Source organism: Ursus arctos, unplaced genomic scaffold, assembly GCF_023065955.2.
Source record: "Ursus arctos isolate Adak ecotype North America unplaced genomic scaffold, UrsArc2.0 scaffold_27, whole genome shotgun sequence".
NCBI lineage: Eukaryota > Metazoa > Chordata > Mammalia > Carnivora > Ursidae > Ursus > Ursus arctos.
The window spans coordinates 19,850,439-19,872,587 of record NW_026622952.1 but is presented as its reverse complement, the minus strand read 5'-3'; the positions used below and the strand labels follow the sequence as shown (position 1 = coordinate 19,872,587).

Below are 22,149 nucleotides of genomic sequence, written 5' to 3'. Positions count from 1 at the left end.
AAATGCCCTTGGCAGCAAGGAACTGCCTCACTCAAAGTTACATCACTTTCTAAGACGGATGACTGGCTGGTGCAAGGACCTAACCGCCTTCCTCAATGTGGGACAATGCTGACGGGTCATCCAGCTCCAGAGAGCTCCATACAGTCAGCTGAGGCCACAGCTGTTACTGCACCGCAGCTGAACCAACCCTGCCTTCTGACTAGTTTGGCGTTCCTCACTTCCACACATGTCTATCTCCCAGGAACCCCCATCAATACAGCTTCTCTAGGTAATTCTTGGTCCCAGCGTCTGATTCCAGAGATTCCAATCACGTCCTTTCCCTCCAACCCTTTTTCTTAAATTCCATCTCAGAGCCTAGCACAGTGGCTTACACATAGCTATAGCAAGTGCTTATAGCTTCTTGAAAAAAAAATTGGATTTCACAAAATTAATGTTCATATCATTAATAGTATTATAGTTCACCTACATTATGAAGTAGAGATGCTTTTTAAGTAAAATGTAGAATAATTTTACGAAGCCATGAATATATCACTTATTACACATGACTACTAATACTGCTTTTTTACTTTTTATTAAAGTAAGGTGTGCAAATGTCTGATAAATATAAGGAAAGTTCACTATTACTAGTAAGAAAAAAATTTCTCCTTAACAAATATGCAATTCCTTTTTGGTCTATGAAACTATATAAGAGAATATTAGAAATGCAGATAAAATGTATACAGAACTGTCCACTGTAGTGTCATATATAATAAACACACTCACACATACATAAACTATAATACATATATAAACTATAAATGTTTCACAAGTAGGGAAATGATTGTACAATTTTGGTACCAGAAAATTTCAAATGTAAAATTAAATACTTAGCTAATATTTGCTTAGGAAATATATCTAAATGGAAATTCTACCAGTTCTGAATTCTAAATGTTCATCTATTAAAAGTTTTTTAAAATTCTGACTTTATGCCCCAATAGAAACAAAGTAAACAAACAAACAAAATGGCAAACAAACCTATCTATCTACAACCCAATGTTCTGAAGTATAGCATTTGTTTCACATTTAAAACCTAATGATCTGGACCAGCAGAACCTCAGACCCAGGCAAAGTAAAGTTGTTATGATCCAGACAGTTCTCTCTCTTGCTCTTTCTTATTTCTTATCTCCCAGAGTTTGGGACTCAGTGATGATGAACCTTTAGGAATGAATACCTTGCCCTAGCAGCATGGAAGTTGAGGGCAGCTTCACCACAATGATCTTGGAAATGGAATAGATATATATCAGAGGTTCTCTGGACACACACAAAAACTCTCCAACATTTTCTCACTCCTATAGTTTGTTTAGTCTAGGATTTGGACAAAATTTATGCTATGGATTGACCAAAGAAGATCTCATTAATAAGGCCAACATGTAAAAGAAATAAAAGTAAGTAAGTCTGGTTGAGGCAGGTGGAGGAAGGCAGTTTTGGGGGTGCCCCAGAGCACAGTCTGAACAGCACTGATTCATTCAGTTTTGCCTGCCTATATGATTCTCTGCATTTTGCATTATGGATAATTTGATAAGCGCCTATTTGGTTAATTACTATAGTATTTACATATAAAGATAGGGCCTTCAAAATGCATCAACAGAACAACAAAATAAAATAGATAAAACAATTTACAGTGAACAGGAAACAATGAGAGTCATTTTAATGAATATCAACTGATTTTACTTTGAAGGAGTTTACAAATCCGAAATTCATCTGGATCACACGAAGTTGTTACAGTGGAAAGAGAAGAGAATTACTAAAAATGGCAGTGGTGACAATAATGTAAAGAATATGAAATACTGATTTAAAAAAAAAGGAAATGAGCACACGGAATGTTCATTAAATACCTTGACTAGTCAGGAATATTGATATTTTTCAAGCGATGGTATTTTAGGACACATCATGAATCGAAAGTAAATAAATCATTTACTTTCATATTTTTGTTACATGACTCCAAATATTTAGATGTGTGATGTTCAGAATACTCAAATGCATGGTGGATGTTTTTATTTTTTCATTTAGAAATTTGTAATGTGGTAGACAGCTCAAAGCTAGAGCTAAGGAGGCGCCAACTGTAAACTTCATGTAACTGCTACTGAATATTCCCATGGAGTACTTGGTTCAACATTTCAACTGACTCAACTGTCTTTAAGAAGTGAGTGTTGAGGTCAAATGCCAGGGCTGAAATGAATTATCAATCAAAGAATCAAAGTGGTAAAGTTAAAAAAAAAAAAGGAGAACATATTGAATATGTAATTAGAGCTTTGAGACAACAAGGTCTGAAATGAAGAGAGAAAGGACTGTGAAAATGACTTAGTGGTTATTATTACTGCTCAGTGCTATGAATTATATTCTTGGTTGCTGTGATGTGGCATGCTGCTGGCTTGCCATTTTACGTTGCCCAGAAATAACTGGAAGTTGTTATTGCTCTTGGACGAAAATATGAGCTGGATTCGAGAAGTAACATCAGCACATGGAAAAACTAAATTTTTCTCATTGTAATGATGATAACACACAAAAGTACTATTCATATGACTAAACCTTAGATTGCAGAGATGATTTTTTATTTTGCCCTAATGGAATCTATTCAATTCTAACTGTCCCATGATCCATATGTGTTCCATTCCCTCCCCACTTTTTTTTGGTTTTAGGAATTCTCCTCTGGACAACTAATTAACTAGATCATTATAAAATAAACACAAATGAGATAGAAAAACAATTCTGCCAACTCAAAAAATTATTTCAATACCATGGACTCAGTGTTTAGTATTAAAGATCAGTGTATGTGGGTACGAGTTATGCTTATTTTTGACAAAATGAAACTTCTAGATTCAAAGTGAAAAGGCTGATGTGAGGAGGTCATTGTGGAGATCAAATAACACATCCCAAACAAGACTGTCATGAATTAATGTGTAAATGCATTGGAAACAGATGTCAGTATCTTCAAATACAAGAAATGAGAGAATTTTGAATTATTTTAAATATAAAAGCAAATGACTATAAAAATGTTTCTATTTTTCAAAGCCCAAGGTTAATGAATTACATATTTATTTATTATTTCAAAATCCAGTATATGTGAATGGATTCTTCTATGCTTTACAATCATAGAATTCTAAGAAAGATCTCATTATAATAATCACAGAATGATGTCCTTTTTAAAACACTTTTTTTCCAGTTCTTTAGTGGCTCAGTTTTTCTTAAAAAAGCTATAAATTTTGCTTTATTTTTCTTTCTCATAAACAATGAGGATCTTAGTGAACAAAGACAAATATTTCTTTAAAAATACACATATTTTAATGTTATTGCTTTTCTATGTCAGTAAAATTGCCACATTCAAAAGCACTACAATAAAAGATATTCTTCTAAGACCATTACATTTTTGTGTTTATTAATGGTAAACTGTACTAATTCAATTTTTTTGATGTTTTAGAAGAGGCTGACTTAAACTTTCTTTAAAAATTCGATGTGTGTCATTTTTTTCCTTTACTATGTTATTTTTTTTACTTCTGTGACATTATAAAATACTATTAAATTCTTATTAATTTTATATATTATCTTGTATTTTTTTCCCCAGACTTCAGTAAAAAGGAGTATTTGCAGTTCCTCTTTGTAAAAAAGACAATAATGTTTTATCCCTCTATTTTGTTTTCAATAGTGGACAGCATTAGGGAAAATTACCGGCTGTGTTAAAAATAACCACCTGATAACCATTCAAACAAAAATATAGTATATAATTTAAAAATACAGTATATAATGCCCTGGTAAAACAAAATACAAATAAAACTAAAATTCTATGTATGAATTGGGTTTTAAAAGATACTTTCAAATGATGTGATTTGGACTCCAGAATCTATATTCGTCTTTTCAATTTTAATGCCTGCTATTTAATATATCACAAGCATAATGAGGTTAGCTTAATGATCATATGCATAAGATATGTGATTACATTTAGATATAAAATTTGATTTACACTGAAACTATTATGGGAAAACCCTGATGATTTTTCTTTTCTTTCTTGGATCATTTTTAATTCTATTGAAATTCTGTATAATTGAGACAAATGCCAATGGTGCTTTATTTCATAGCAGAATTGGTTTTCACATAACTATGAAGCATAGCCTAATTTATTGCAAAAAAGCTACTGTGGACTTCTCCACTAGGAAATAAACCTGAAAGGAATAATTCCTGTCAATGTGCCTGAAGTGTATTGTTTGTAACAAAGGTGTTCTCATGCTCATCACATCTCCTCACTGGATAACTGACTGAATCATCAAAACTCAAATGAGCATTTCTTTATGGCGGGCTGGGAGAGTCTTCTGAGAATGTGATGCAGATACCGACAGTCTTCCCACGTGTAAACGCTGGTGTGCATATATAACTTAAAATACAACTTCCAGCGGTTCAGGCACCCTCTTAAATTCATCCATAAATTCCAGGTTCAGAATTCTTTTTTTAATTTTGTGTGGCTAATTCATCATAAATTAATATCATACTCCCAGACTGTCACTGACATCTTTAACAAATTACTCTTCATCAAAACGGTATTTGATGAACTTTGTATTTTTCATTTTTGAGCAGCCTACGTGGAAGTCCTCCTTTTACAGAAGCAACAGTTAAGTTGATTATTGGTTGTCCAAGGTGTCCATTAACCTCTGTCTTCTACCTTATGAGCTTCTCTTTAGAAACCCTTTCTCATACCTTTTCAAACCTTAAATCTCCTAACCCAGATACAGACATCACCACACCCCACACCTGGTAACAATGAATAAATCTGCTTTTGTAGTTTCTGTGTTTATCCTTAGAAATCATCTTATACAAAATTAATAAAGATATTATAAAAATTTATACTGAATAATTTTATGACTATATAAAACCTTAATAATTACTAATTTGGGTTCATTAAAAATTGAACTATTTGGTTAAGAATTAATACCATGCACAAAATATATGTATATATTTTCTGATATATATATACACACATATATGTATAATTTGATACATATGTATATATACATACAAACACATGTAAAAAATATATGGTAGATGATTTAGGAAAAGATGTTAGAACAGTATGACCTATGCCATGCTCTGATGAACCAGTTCTTTATTATGCAATGAAACTGTGCTTGGGCACTCTGATAACTCAAACATCAGTGATAATTTGTTTCCGACATAAAACCTCTCAAACCAATTTATGTTGATCCTGAAGCCAGGTGGTTGGCAGGTGAATCTGCCATAAAGCAGTGTTTAGGAGCGTGGAAGATGTGGGTGCCATCCTGGACCCATCCCTTCCTAGCAGTGAGGCCATAGCAACTCAGATTAGCCATTATAAATATCAGTTTCCTCATCTACAAACTCTAGGGAATTATAGCATCTACCTAAAAGACTGTTGTGAGGATTCAATGAACTATGCCCTGCTAGTCCATAATATAATAGCTGCCACACAGTGTGCACTCCATAAATGTTTGTCCTTTTTATATTTGATATTATTATTACATAGGCAAAAATGCTTTCCTCCATAATCATTACCTGGATAAAACTTGTGGGTCTTTCTTAAAGTTCATCTTCCTGTAATTTCTGCTTTTACCATGGAGACATATAGATTCATAGAAATACTATGAGTGACAATTTATGGTTCTCATATGCACAGTAGCCAAAATATAAATTGATAATTTCAAGAACAGTGTAGATTAGACCACATTTCATTGGCTGAAAAAAGGGAAAATAAGATCCTATTTTTTAATGACTTGCACTTAAATAACATTTATTAAAAATAGTATGTCAAAATTCTTACTTAATGCCATCTTCACCCTCCTTTTCTCTGCACCTCAAAACATTTATTCCTTTTAGGGAGCACAATGCTATTGACAAGTAAATACCAGACCAGAAAATTACTATTTTGCTTCTATCATCCAGAGGGAAGAAAAATAATAGCTTGTATGTAAATGCCTCACTAAACTGACTATAGCATAAACAGCTGTGCTGGGGGTCATATTGAGAGATTGTTCTCTTCAACACAAGAATAGACTGACCATGCAAGTTTTGGAACTGTCAGTAAAAGCAGTTGCACTATTAGGTTGATTGCAGTATTGGGAGTCTTTTTAAGAGTCATCTAGAAATGATCATGAACTGTAGTCAGGACATACTCCTGAGCTCCATTTTCATCACACCGTGGCAGCCTTTAGGCAAGATTTATTCTGAACCGCTCTCTAAAGAAGTTGGCAGTGTTTGGCTGGGCGTCGTTCTGCCGGCCCTAAGCTCCCATCCCTCCACCAGCTGATGTTTTCCCTCATCTATCCCATCACTATTTTGGTAGTAATGATGAAAAGATGAGGGGTGTATTCAATGTGTGGAATTAGACCTACTGTTGCCACCTTGAGGTTAAATAAGATGTATCTGTCTTTTTTACTCCGTAGCAATTACAATAATGAAGGTTAATAATTTCTGCTGTTTTTGATGTCTTCAATAAAAGGGTTATTTTCCAGTACGTAATACATTCTGATATGAATGCCAATATGTTTCAAAATTCCTTTAGATAGTTTAGGACATACTCAAAACTCTTCTGTCTAGCTGTGGTTCCAACATGCCCAAATGATTGAGGGTTTCATCACTGCTATTAGAATTCTATCACAAGGCAACTAAGGGAGTTTCTGGGACAAAGAGGGAAGGGGAATTTAGACTAAATTGAAAACATATCCTTGCATTGCTCTTAACGATGCTCTCAGTTATTCTACAGAATGCTAGACTGTCCCTGTTCCTCCAGTTACTTATTCTACAAATGAAATATGCTGTTTTCTTTGTCATCTAGAGCTCGGTTTCTCTCTTCATTAATGTATGATGATTAGTAATTTAACGAACAAGTACACTTATAAGTGTCTTCAGGAAAAGCAAAACCCCTGATGTTTTAGTGTCCTGCTTTAAAATCTTTCATGTAACAACCCTATATTTATGAATACAGGATCAACTTAAGCAACTGATACCATGGCCAGAAAGATGCCAATATATCATTCTATAATGAGAGCACTTTGTATAAAAGTAATATGACTAATCATGGGTTGTTTGTGAAAGTGTCTCTCAAGAAAAGCATTATGAAACTGTTTCAAAAGAACAAATCACAGATTTTGGGAGAGAAATTGGTGATTTTTTGGACATGAAGCACTAGGCCTCTTTTTTCTAATGTGGTTTTTGGTACTGGGTATCCTACCTCTCGACTTTTTCATTTTTGTGTGAAATACATCCCAGAAATCTACTTTAACGCTCACTCTTTGGCATGATATATACATCGTCTTCATGAAAAATCTGAAGATTACTCACGGGTCCTGTTCTAATAATACACATAAAAGAAGAAATCTTATTGAAAAAATAGGCACGTAGAAACCCAGAGGTCTTACATACAAAAGGAAAGCCAAATGTTTGTGGTAGTTAGTCACCATTATAAATAGATTTCACAGCAGCAAATCAAATGTAACATTAAATAATTCTGAAATAAAAGTAAACGTTTTGTAAAAATATGACATTATGGAGCAGAAGGTTAGTTCATTATGAGTGGATATTAGAAGTAGGTGTTCTTAGAACTTAATGTTTCTACTTAATACTAAATTTGAAATTTTAGTTCCTGATGAATAGACTGGCTCTGTAAGATATTGGAGCTCTCTCTCTTTTCACAAAGTATCCAGACTGCCATTACACAAACAGATAATTTTCCAAGCTCCAAAATGAGGGGGAAAGTATCTGTTTACTCTCTCACAAAATAAGTAAAATTCTTCATTCTAATAATCCTACCCAGAAACAACTGAAAACATAGAATTGACCCACAGCTGGAGAATTATTTTCAAACTGTAGTAAAAAGGAATTGTACTCAAAAGCATCAACACCAATAACAACACAAAATTAAATACAGACACACACACACACACACACACACACACACACACGAAAATAACCTTTCTCCTCAAAACAAAAGCCTGCTTTTCAAGCTATTTTCATTACTGGACATTTTCTTTAAGAAATTTCCTAAAAGTCAGTTGTCTTTGACAACTTTCTGGGTCCTTCTCATGGCCTGCTGAGAATTTTACTAAATTATAGTTCAGTAGCTAGACAGGGTTCCAGGTACAGTTCTCTAACTCTCTGTGGTATTGGTCAAGATGGGTTAAGCAGTTTTTGGTTGTCTTGAAGTGGAATATTGTGTTTTGAGGCTGAGTCTGCTGTAAAATGTTTCTCAGTGCTCACTGACTAATGAGTGGCATCAGTAGGAAGCTGTGAGTGTGCGCCCAGGTAACAAGTCACACCCAAACAGCTGGGTAGAGAGTCACAATTTTATCCAAAGTTGACAACTGTTCAGTAAATGTTTGTTTTAGGGGCATGAAAAAGTGTTTCTGTTCAATAACTGACTTTAGTATTTCTTTTTTTTTTAAGAATTTATTTATTCGAGAGAGAGAGAGAGAGAGAGCACCAGTGTGTGTGGGGGTGTGCAGAGGGAGAAGGAGAAGCAGGCTCCCTGCTAATCACAGAGCCTGATGTGGGGCTTGATCCCAGGACCCTGAGATCATGACCTGAGCCAAAGGCAGATGCTTAACCAACTGAGCCACCCAGGTGTCCCAATTTTAGTATTTCTTAATTTTGCCTGTGGGGTGAATAATTTGTTCAATTGATATAACAAACATGAAAAATTTGAAACAGATCCAACTTCAAGTATTTTAAAGGACTGAACTCCCCCCAAACTGATGGTTTTATGTCTCTCATTCTAAAACTTTACTATAGATGCTTATCATAAAAATATATAGACATATCTCAGTGGAAACACATTTATAAACATGAGCACGTTTAAGAACATGGGGGTATTGAAGAAAAACAACAGAACTATGCATAGTTGTATAAATTGTTATAAATTATAAGGTGACCACACACTAAAATACATATGTTTCAAGGGAGAAATAGCAGACACCAATGATAATTATTCTAAAGTAAAAGATGAACATGAAGTAAATATCAGAGAGAGAATAACTGCTCTTCAGGATAATAGTAGGTGCTTTAAAAAGTGAATTTAAGCATAAATACCTTTAAAAAGAGAATTCACCTTCCTTTCTACTTTTTTCTTATATGTCAGCCCCATACCTGTCCCAATGTTCAAAGAGCCAATGCTCCAATGGTTCCCAAACCTTCAAGTTAAAACTGTCGAGAGGCTTTTACCTTTTACTTCAATAAGAATGTGGTGAAGTGAGATCATTTGGTTTCATATTTTAATTTTGCATCTTAATCAAGAATTCTTTACCCATTATGAAAAAGAAGAGCACCAATTCATTGCAGTCTGCCTGTTGACACACATTATTTTTGACCCTTTTCTCTTCATTGTACCCTGCAACAGCATTATGCAGCAGGCCACTGGTTCCTGCTACTCCCAATCTATACAGCTCTACCAATAGTATGATACTGCATTTCACTGCTTACTTACCTACCCCCTCTGCTAGATTGTGATCTGTTTAAAGACGGAAAATATGTTTTACTCCACCCCCACTCTTTCATCAAACATAGCACATGGCATGTTGTAAGTGTTCAATAAATATTTATTCTATGAAAAAATACTCTAGATATTCCTGCAATTGAACATATCAACCATGTTTTAAATTCAGAGTATTCTCTTTTGAGTCCTCTTTCAGACTTGCCTTTTATTTTAAAGTCAGGCAAACAAGCAATCCAAACTTGTTTCTCTGTGTTAAGCTAACATGGGCATTTAAAAAAATAACACGCCACTCTGATTTTCACTAAACTAGGAAAGGTTATTTTGGAGCTGCTGGGACTTCAGATATTTGAAGTAGTAATTACTTCCTCCATAAATGTTACCTTTTACAGTCAAATACTGCTTTCCTGTAGCCATTCAACTTTTTACTTAAAGGAAAATGGCTTTTATTTACAACTCACCCTGCTATATTATTATGTGTGGTAATTCTCCTTTTATTTGTTTTGGTAGCACTGTAAAGTTGAAGCATCATGATAATAATGATGGTAGCCTACATTTATTCAGCATTTATTCTGTGCCAAGTACTTCACGAAGTACTTTACATGAGCTATGTCATTTAGTACCCACATAAAATTTATGATGTGTGTGATTTTATATATCTCTATTTCTCTAACTATCTAGTCTTAGGCGATTTTCTGACTGGTAAGCGATGTGGTCAGGCTCCAGATTTTTTGTTCTTGGTTCTTTAAATATCTGAGTATACAGCAACAAAATCTGATACCACATTTTGCATAATTCTAGAACCATGACCTGTTTTAGTGAAGTACTTGTGTTATCAGTTATAAAGCAAACAAACAACGTATGTTGAGATGTACTTAATTAAATGTTATCAAGTCACTCAAGGACTCAAAGATTATTTCTTCTATATTGAATGGATGAGATATCAACTCTTACCTTATGATCACCAGCAATTCATGTTAAAACTGACTGTTATCATTTATAACTTACCATAGACTTGGGTTTGGTTCCAGAACTGGCCACTGGGGTGGAAGGCGGTAGGTCGGTAGATTCGGTGTTAGAAAACAAATTTATTTGTGTCTGATTTACTGAAGTGGTATCTGCTCCACTCTCAGATTCTGACTCCAGATCCTATTAAAAAAAAATGCATTGACATGAAAGGCATGTGCATGCTCTCTGCAGGCCTTTTCCCCCTGCTACAAGCATCTTTCCACCCCTCTCCTGCTCCCAACACTGACATGCTAAAGCATTGCTGAGAACTGATACTGAAATGTCACCCGTAACCATGCATTATTTTGTAGTAAAAAACTATACTCTTCAGAGGGTCTGATTTTAAAGGGCAAATACTGGAGAAAGTGGTAATATACTTCTTCAGTAATTAAACAGCTTATTGAAAATTGGAAGGGGCAGTAGTGGGAGCAGGCTGGGTACTGCAGTAAGTCAGGAGGTAGAAGCCCACAGATACCCCTTATGCACTACATGAGCCGAGTAACTTACTTAACACCCGTCATGCAATAGTGTCATTGTGAGTACCGAATGAAAAGACAGTTCTCATTTCTCTTCACCTCATTTTCTTCCATGTTCCCATCAGACCTCCATGGTGATAGCTACAATGGCTTGGAATCATTTAGCTCAAGTGTCTGTCTACCTAATAAACTATGGGCTATTTCAGGGCTAAGAACTATGCTTTGACATGTGTGATTCAATTCCCTCACTTGGAAATGGGTATAATAGAGTTCTGGTTCAAGATGGTGATGTAGGAAGATTCTGAAATCATCTCGTCCACAGAACATACCAAATTACACCTATTAATAGAACAATTCCTTGTGAAGAACTGAAGACTGACTGAACAGCTACTGAACAACTAAAGACAGAGGACAGAAAGAGAACAGCAAGAAAGATGGATGGTAACAAAGGGAACTCCCACTCCTAATACTGCAAATGGCAACGGGGAGGGATAGCATTGGGGGACCAGGAATAGGTCCCTCTGTCTTTGGGCACAGAAAAAACAGAACAAAACAAAAACAAAAAACAAAACACGGTTTAAAAGAGCAACTAGCACAGAAAACACACAACACTAGAACTCTGCCAAGCTACAGAGGAACTACAAGAAAGCTCTCCAGCTCAGAGCAACTGGAGAATAAGCCACCTTAAAAGCCCACCCTGCCTTAAAAGCCTAGACTGTAGCAGGATCTGGACACCATAATGGGTGGGTCCAATAATCTCTGCAAGTTTGTAACTCCAGTGAGCCCAGGGTCCGCAAGCCCATACCAGCCCTAGTCATGCAGGGGCACAGAAAAGAGAAGCCAGAGTTTAAAAGGGCTGAGGAACTGTGGGAATGCTCTCCCCCTCAAACTTAAAAGCCCAGGCCAGAGCAGGATTTGACTGCCAAGAGGAAAAGTTTCCAACACCATAAGTGGAGGGTCCTAATGCCACACCAGGCAGGTCCTGATGCCATAACTGATGGGTCTAGTCGTCACAGGGAGTTTGTAGTCTCAGTGAGCCCAGGGTCCACCAGCTTACACCAGTCACCCTGTGACTGGGGCAGAGAAAACAGTCCAGCCATGGTTTTGTGTTTTGTTTTGTTTTTTAATTTTTAATTATTCTAATTTTTTTACATTTTAAAATTTGTCTTGTCTTGTTTTAATTTTATTCTTTTTGATTTTTTTCTTTCGTGTTCTCTTTAAATGAAACAGAGATAAGCATTATGCCTGATAAAGAATTTAAAGTAATGATCATAATCATGCCCAGGGGGCTAGAGAAAAGAATGGAAGAGCTCAGTGAGACCTTCAATAAAGAAACAGAAAATATTAAAAAGAACCAAGAAAAGTTGAAGAATACAATAACTGAAATAAAAAACACACTAGAGGGAATCAAAAGTAGATGAGAGGATGCAGAACACAACAGTGATCTGAAAGAATAATGGAAAGCAAACAAGCTGAACATCAAAAAGAGAAAATAATTTTAAACAATAGGGATTGACGAAGGGATCTCTTGGGAAACACCCTGTGAACAAACATTCGCATTATAGGGATCCTTGGAAAAGAGAGAGGGAAAGGTATAGAAAAATTATATGAAGAGATAATAACTGAATACTTCCCCAACCTAGGAGGGAAATATATTTCTTTTTTTTTTAAATGATTTTTTATTATATTATGTTAGTCACCATACAGTACATCCCCGGTTTCCGATGTAAGACTCGATGATTCATTAGTTGCGTATAACACCCAGTGCACCATGCAATAAGTGCCCTCCTTACTACCCATCACCGGTCTATCCCATTCCCCCACCCCCCTCCCCTCTGAGGCCCTCAGTTTGTTTCTCAGAGTCCATAGTCTCTCGTGCTTCATTCCCCCTTCTGATTACCCCCCCTTCTTTATCCCTTTCTTCCCCTACTGATCACCCTAATTCTTATGTTCCATAGATGAGAGAAATCATATGATAGCTGTCTTTCTCTGCTTGACTTATTTCACTTAGCATTATCTCCTCCAGTGCCATCCATGTTGCAGCAAATGTTGAGAATTCGTTCTTTCTGATAGCTGAGTAATATTCCATTGTATATATGGACCACAGCTTCTTAATCCAGTCATCTGTTGAAGGGCATCTCGGCTCCTTCCACGATTTAGCTATTGTGGACATTGCCGCCATTGGGGTGCATATGGCCCTTCTCTTCACTATGTCTGTATCTTTGGGGTAAACACCCAGTAGTGCAATGGCTGGATCATAGGGTAGCTCAATTTTTAACTTTTTAAGGGACTTCCACACTGTTTTCCAGAGTGGCTGTACCAACTTGCAGAGGGAAATATATTTCTAAGTCCAAGCACAGAGTTCCAAACAAGATGAACCCAAGGAGGTCCATGCCATGGCACATAATAATTGAAATGTCAAAGGTTAAAGATAAAGAAATATCTTAAAAACAACAAGAGAGAAACAAAAAGCTACCTAGAAGGGAAAACCTGTAAGATTATCTGCTAATTTTCAACAGAAACTTTGCAAGCTCACACAGAAGAGAGTGACATATGTGATATATTCAAAGTGCTGAAGGGGAAAAAAAAAGAAAAACCCTATACACAAGAATACTCTATCTGGCAAAGTTATCATTCAGATTTGAAGGAGAGATAAAGATTTTCCCAGACAAACAAACGATAAAGGAATTTATCACCACTTTACCAGCCTTACAAGAAATGTTAAAGGAGCTTTTTAACTGGAAAATAAATGGCCATAATTAGACATAAGAAAAATATGAATGAAAAGATATAAAATGTAACAACATACTTTTTCTTCCTTTTTTTCTTCACTTTTCTTTTCTTTCTCTCTCTCTCTCTTTCTCTTTCTTTACCTCTCTCTCTCTTTTCTTCTTTCTTTCAATGGGTTTGAGCTTAACTGATCATCAAGTGAATATGGACTGCTATTAACTTAGGATGTTATATATGATGTTAGGATGTTTTATATATATATATATATATTATATATATAATATATATATATATATATATATAATATATATATATATAAAATCACAAACCCGAAACCTACGATAGATACAAAAAAATAAAGAGAAATAAAGCCAAACAAAACACTATAGATATTTATCAATCACAAAGAAAGAGAGCAAGAGAAGAAGAATGGAACAAAGAAGAACTACAAAGACAACCAGAAAACAAAATTTAAAAATGGCAATAAGCATATACCTATCAATAACTACTTTAAATTGAGCCCAGCTGTCCACTGACAGAAGAATGGATAAAGCAGATGTGGTATATATACACAATAGACTATTACTCAGCCATCAGAAAGGATGAAATCTTACCATTTACCTCGACATGGATGGAACTGGAGGGTCTTATGCTGAGTGAAATAAGTAAATCAGAGAAAGACAATTATCATATGGTTTGACTCCTATGCGGAATATAAGAAACAGTGCAGAGGATCATAGGGGAAGGGAGGGAAAACTGCATGGGAAGAAATCAGAGAGGGAAACAAACCATGAGAGACTCTTAACTATATGAAATAGACTGAGGGTTGCTGGATGGGAAGTTGCGGGGGGGGTGGTGTAATTGGGTGATGGGCATGAGGGAAGGCATGTGATGTGATGAGCACTGGGTGTTAAATGCAACTGATAAATTACTGAACTCTACATCTGAAACTCATAATGTACTATAGGTTGGCTAACTGAATTTAAATAAATAAAAAATAATTAATTTAAATGTAAATGGTCTAAATGCTCTAATCAAAAGACATAGAGTTGCAGAATGGATAAAAAAACAAGACCCATCTATGTGCTGCTTACAAGAAACTCATCTCAGACCTAAAGACACATATAGTCTGAAAGTGAAAGGGATGGAAAAGCATTCGCCATGCAAATGGAAGTGAAAAAAAAAGTCAGGTTAGCAATACTTATATCAGACAAAATAGACTTTAAAACAAAGACTAATGAGACAAAGAAGGGCATAGTATTATGACAAATGGATCAATTTAACAAGAGGATATAACATTTGTAAATATTTACACACCCAACACTGGAGCACCTAAATACTAAAAACAAATACTGATGGACATAAAGAGAGAAATTGATGGTAATACAATAATACTAGGGAGCTTTAAGACTTCACTTACATCAAGGATGGATAGATCATCCAGATAAAATCAATATGGAATTTGGTATTTGATCCATTGCTATCAATGGAGCAATCAAAGAATAAAAAATAAAAAAGGTACATGGAGACAAATGAAAACAAAAGTACAATGGTCCCAAATCTCTGCCACAAGGCCAAAGCAGTTCCAAGAGGGATGTATAAAGCAATATAGCCTTGCTTCAAGAAATAGGAAAAAAATCAAATAAACCACCTAACCTTCCACCAAAAGGAACTAGAATAAGAACAAAGCCCAAGATGAATAGAAGAAAGAAAATAATAAAGACCAGAGCAAATATAAATAGAGACTAAATAAATAAATAAATAAATAAATAAATAAATAAATATCCCTGATGAACACAGATGCAAAAATCCTCAACAAAATATTGGCAAACCACATACAACAATCCATTAAAAAGATCATTCACCATGATCAGGTGGGATTTATTCCTGGAATGCAAAGATGGTTCAATTTTTGCAATCAATCATTATACACTACATCAACAAACTGAAGGTTAAAAATCATATGATCATCTCAATATATGCAGGAAAAGCATTTGGGAATTCATGGGATTTGGGATTTGGGATTCATGATAAAAACTCTCAGCAAAATGGGATTAGAGTAACATACCTCAATATAATAAAGGCCACATATGAAAAACCCACAGCTTACATCATCCTCAATAGGAAAAACTGAGAGTTTTTCCCCTAAGATCAGGAACAAGCCAAGGACATCCACTCTCAACACTTATTCAATGTAGTACTAGAAGTTCTAGCCACAGCAATTAGACAAGAAAAATAAATAAGAGGCATTTATATGGTAAAAGAGAAATTAAACTATCACTATTTACAAATGACATGATACTATACATAGATAATACCAAAGACTCCACAAAAAAACTACCAGAAGTATAAACAATGTCAAAAAAGTGGCAGGATACAAAATTAATACTCAGTAATTGGCAGCATTTCTATACACTAAGAAAGAAGTAGCAGAAAGAGAAATTAAAAAACAACACCATTTACAATTGCACCAAAAAGAATAAAACACCTAGGAATAAACTTAACCAAAGGGGTGAAAGATCTGTATTCTGAAAACTATAAAAGACTGATGAAATAAATTAAATGTGACAAACAAATGGAAAGTATTCTGTACTTATGGATTGGAAGAATTAATATTGTCAAAATGTCCATAATACCCAAAGCAATGTACACATTCAATACAATCCCTTTCAAAATACCAACAATATTCTTAATAAAACTAGGAGAAATAATACTAACATTTGTATGGAACCACAAAAGCCCCCAAATAGTCAAAGCAAGCCTGAGAAAGAACAAAACTGGAGGTATTGCAACTTCAGATTTCAAGTTATACTACAAAGCTGTAGTAATCAAACAGTACGGTACTGGCATAAAATAGACACACAGATCAACAGAATGAATAGAGAGCCCAGAAATAAAGCCACATTTAAATGATCAAGTAATCTATGACAAAGGAGGCAATAATATACAATCGGGAAAAAGAGTCTTTTCAATAAATGGTGCTGGGAAAACTGGACAACTACATGCAAAAGAATGAAACTGGACCACCTTCTAACACCATACACAAAAATAAACTCAAAATGGATTAAAGACCTAAATGTGAGACCTGAAACCATAAAAATCCTAGAAAAGAACACAGGCAGTAATTTCTCTGACATCAGCCATAGCAACATTTTTCTAGATATGTCTCCAAAGGCGAGGGAAACAAAAGCAAAAATAAATTCTTGGTACTACATCAAAATAAAAAGCTTTGGCACAGAAAAGGAAATCATCAACAAAACAAAAAGACAACTGACTGAATGGGAGAAGATATTTGGAAATGATACATCCAATAATATCCAAAATATATAAAGAACTTATACACTTCAACACCAAAAAAACAATTTACTAAAAAATGAGCAGAGGACTTAGATATTTTTCCAAAGACATGCATATAAATAGACAAACAAAAAGATGCTAAACATCACTACTCATCAGGGAAATGTAAATCAAACCCACACTGAGATATCACCTCATACCTTTTAGAATAACTAAAATCAAGAAGACATGGAACAAAAAGTGTTGGCAAGCAAGTGGAGAAAAAGGAACTCTTGTGCACTGTTCATGGGAATGTAAACTGGTGCAACCTCTGTGGAAAAGAATATGGAGGCTCCTTAAAAATTTAAAAATAGAAATATCATATTATCTAGTAATCTAGTATTTCCACTATTGGGTATTTATCCAGGGAAAATGAAAACACTAGCTCTAAAATATGTATGCACCCCTATGTTTATTGCAACATTATTTACCATGTCTGCTGAGTGAATGCAATTACTTCGTAATTTCTCCAAAGGCAGTGCATTTAATCCATCGAATATTCTGTTTATGTTATAAGGAGAGCATAAAGGAAAGTTAGGGGTGAGAGGAATCCCAAGAGGAGGCAACAGAGGCACATATCACTCTATAATTTTAACCTGAGAAAACTATGAGTTAAATACCTCTGTACCTACTCTCTACATCTCACCTTTCTCATGGCCCATATGGTTGAATATCATCTATACTGCATTTATACTCTCTGGCCTTATGTTCTATCATTCTCTTGTTTCTTGGTATGCTTTAGCCATACTGGTTGTTTTTCAGTTCTTCTAAAACACCAAACTGGTTTCTACAGCAGGAACTATGTCTTTCTTATCTCTTGTCTCAGAATTTCCCTTTGCTGGCCCCTTCTTGTCAAACCAGGGTTCAGCTTGAACATTCATTGACATTTCAAGCTAAAGGAGTTTCTTCCCTTCAACCTCCACAGTATATCATTATTTCATAATCTATTACCTTGTTTATCTATCACATATCAATTATATCCATCCATCATCCTATTTATCTATCCATCTATCCATCTGTCCATCCATCCACCCTCTACCCATCCCTTTTTCTAATCTTATCTGTTTCTCTCTTTTTTAAAAAAAAATTAATTAATTTATTTATTTGACACAGAGAGAGAAAATAAGCAGGCAGAGTGGCAGACATAGGGAGAGGGAGAAATAGTCTCTCTGCTGAGCAGAAAGCCTGATGTGGGACTCAATCCCAGGACCCTGGGATCATGACCTGAGCTGAAGGAAGACACTTAACTACTGAGCCACCCAGGCACCTATCTGTTTCTCTTTAATAGAATGAATGTATCACAAGAGTAGGGACTTCACCCGTCTTGCTCACTGATACATTATAGTTCCTGGCATGTAAAACATGCTCATTAAATATTGTTTTAAGAAAGAACAGCTAGACTCAAAAATATTAATATCTTTTTCTTAGCCCTCACAATGAGAGTAGTTTTATAGTTTTTTGCTATGAAATTTTAAATCACCAGTAACACTGAAAGGGCCCAAGGGGGAAATAGAGAGGGGCTGGTAAAAGGATACAAACTTTCAGCTATAAGATGAATAAGGTCTGAGGGTCTAGTGTAAAATATGGTGACTACAGTTGATAAGACTATATTAAAAAATAATAATTGAAATTTGCTAAGAGAGGGGGCCTGGGTGGTTCAGCTGGTCGAACATCTGACTACTGATTTCAGCTCCGATCATGATCTCAGGGTCATGAGATCATTGAGCTCTGCAATCTTGTTGGGCTTTGCAATCAGTGAAGAGTCTGCTTGAGATTCTCTCTCCTCTCCCTCTGCCCCCATCCACTTTCTCTCTCTAAATAAATGAAATCTTAAAAAAAAAAAAAAAGAAATTTGCTACGAGAATATAACTAAAATGTTCTTCTCACCAAAAAAACCCTAAAGATAAATATGTGAGGTGATGGATGTGTTCATTAACTGGCTGATGGGAATTTTTTCACATGTATACATATATCAAATCACCACGATGTGTGCTTTAAATAGCTTACAATTTTATTTCTCAGATATACCTTAATAAAGCTGAAATTAAAAGAAAAAGATAAAGCAAGACTGAATCATGAAGAAATAGAAAATCTTGACCAATAATTAAGGAGATTAAAGTAGTAAAAATCTTTCAACAATGGAAAGGTCAGGACCAAACAGTTTCACTGAGGAATTCTATCAAACATTTAAAGAAGAATTAATGCCAATCTTTCTCAAACTCTTCCCCAAAAAATGAACAGAAGGGAATACTCCCAAACTTAGTTTACAAGGCCAGCATTACCCTGATACCAGAGCCAGATAAAGACACTGTAAGAAAAACAAAACAAAACAAAACAAAAATAAAAAAACCTACAGGTCAATATCCTTGGTATAGATGGAAAAATTCTCAACAGAATTCTAGCAAACAGAATTCAGTGGCACATTAAAAGCATGTTATACCATGATCAAATGGGATGCTAGCATGTTTAAAATACACAAGTCAACAAATGTGATGCACCACATTAACAGAATATAGGATAAAAATATAATCATCTCAATAGATTAAAAAAAAAGTATTTGACAAAATTCAATACCTTCTCATAATAAAAGCTCTCACAAATTTGTGTATAGAAGAAATATATCGCAATATAACAAATGCCATGTATGACAAAACCACAGATAACATCATATTCAATGGTGAAAAAATGAAAACTTTTCCTCTAAAATCAGGAACACGACAAGGGTGCCCATGCCCATTGCTCCTCCTCAACATAGGAAGTTTCAGCCAAGGCAGTTAAGCAAGGGTGTCCACTCCCATCACTCCTTCTCAACTGGAAGTTCTAACCAGAGCAATTAAGCATGAAAAATAAATAAAAGGCATCCCAATTGGAAGCAAAATTTCAAATTGAATCAACATTAAATTGGCAGTCGTAAGTAGCAGGTAATTTATAAGCCATTTATAATTGACCTTTATGTATATCAGAACTCTTTTTGCCTTCCCATTTATAATTTAATTAGGTGATTAACAGGGTAAACTTCTGCCTTTCTAACAATACAACAGTTCTGAGGCAAACTGAGAAATACTTTAAAAATCTACCATTTATTGTGTTTTTACCTTTTAAAGACAATGCTATGCAGCAATTACCTGCTTCAATATTCACCAACCCTATGTGGAGGGTATCATCATCATCACTTGAGAGATGATGTAGTTAAGGCTTAAGGCAGGTAATTTGACCAAATTCACATTATGCAGCAGGGCTGACATTAAAACTGATATGTCAGATCTCACAGTTCAACTTCCTTAAATAGCTACTGTGATATTCTGTTGGGGGCTTAAAACACAACTACATAAGTGATTTAAGGAGGGTCACAAAAATGTAGGTTAGTACAAATCTTTATTATTTTGTTTACTCTCTCTTCAGATGAGAAATAACATGCAAGCTCTCTCAGAATCTCTCACATCCATTCCTTCTTTTCTTTTTCCACAGCTACCATACTCAAACTAAGTGGTTAACAAGCCCTAAATTATCATTACAACTGCCATCTAATAATTTCCCTATGACTTATCTTTGCTGTGTGTAAGTCATCTTCCACATCATCTCCCTACTAGGCTCCATTCATCACTGTTACCAAATCCTTCAACTGTGCCAGGCAATGGGAATATAAAAATCTTGGAGTAGTTCCCACGATGGTAGGGAATACAGTATAGTAGAGACGCACACTCAGTACAATTATGGCATAAAAAAGTGAGTAGCTAGTGATCCACTGGATATACAGATCTGGAGATAGCAAAAACGGTCTCGATATGAAGAAAAAATCACATAAGCCATGGTAATTCCAAAGAAAATATTCTGTCAGACATAGAGAGAATTAGTTTAAAATCTGGAGATAAGATTTAAGGGGTAAAAACAGGAAGAGGAGTCACTTTAGTATATGAAAAGTAACTACTGAGGATATGAAAGAAAAGGAAAGAGAGGAGAGTCCAGAGTCCAGAGAGTCCCGAGAGTTATGAAATCCAAGGAGGAGAGGATACACAATTGCATCAAATGCTACAGCTGAAGACTGAGGAGTTACTACTGGATTTTTCAGACAGGAGATGAGTTGAAGAGAAATGATGGAACAACAGACAAGAAATAAATCACGGAATATATATTAGGTGAAGAGGAGCTTGGTTCATAAGGGAGAACATAGGAGGAAAAGAGAGAAGAAGAGGAGTACCTATAGATATTTGCGGTTGTGAGGCTGCAAAGTTCATGTCAATGGTCCATTTTCTCTGTGAAGAGGAATGCAAGGATGTTTGCTAAGAGATAGGTGTAAGGGTTGGGCAAGGTTTGGGGAGAATAATAGAATTCTTGAATAGCTGCTTTGGACTATGGGAAAAGGTCCAGGAAGACCAAAAAATACTGTAGAACAGTGTTGGAAGTTCAATTAAAGGTAGTGTAATGGGTTCTGGCTTATATGTTTCTTAAGCTTCTCGATGGCAAAGATGAACGACCTGAAGATATTATCAATACTGCCTTGTTTACACATTAATTCAAGTACAATTAGTAACTTAATATTCAGAATACCTTGTTATCAGGGAAAAAATTCCCTGGCTGTCAGAAAAGGGGATTCTGGTTCTGGAAATGGTACTTATTCCACTGTGAATGAACAATTTGCATCTTGGGAAGGGTTATAATATAGTGGAACGAGCACACTTTGAAGTCTGACAGATGTGGAAATAAATCTTACCATCTGTCTGTCTTTCAGTAAATTATCACTACTCCCCACCTGTATGACCTTAGGTAAATTACTCATTGTCTCTGAAGCTCAGCTTCTTATTTTAAGATTGTTGAGGGTAAATGAAATAACATACTCCTATTCATTCCATGAGATGGGTCATCATTTGCCAGCTCTAAGAGACTGACAAGAAGTAGGTATTTGGACCAAATAAAGTATTTGGATTTCAAAGGAGAAAACCAGATCCTGAGCTGGGTTGAACCACCAAGGTATAGCCAACTTGCAAGTCTCTGTCAAGGCAGCCTCTTTAAATCTTTATTTCTATTCTGTTTCTATTTCTATTCTTATTTTATTTACTTTTTTTCACCTTCAAGCCATTCTTAAAGACTCTAGTCTATTATTATTTTTTTATACCC

General features: G+C 35.2%; 1 protein-coding gene across 13 annotated transcripts in view; it reads right to left on the bottom strand.

Moving 5' to 3' along the window:
* DLC1 (DLC1 Rho GTPase activating protein) overlaps positions 1-22,149 on the bottom strand; it is a 514,332-nt gene that overhangs the window by 269,916 nt on the left and 222,267 nt on the right. For all 13 annotated transcript variants that reach the window (XM_057303350.1, XM_048226234.2, XM_048226233.2 and 10 more), the window contains one exon: positions 10,493-10,633. In XM_057303350.1, the coding sequence (XP_057159333.1) occupies positions 10,493-10,633 (141 nt within the window). The remainder of the gene's footprint in view (positions 1-10,492; positions 10,634-22,149) is intronic.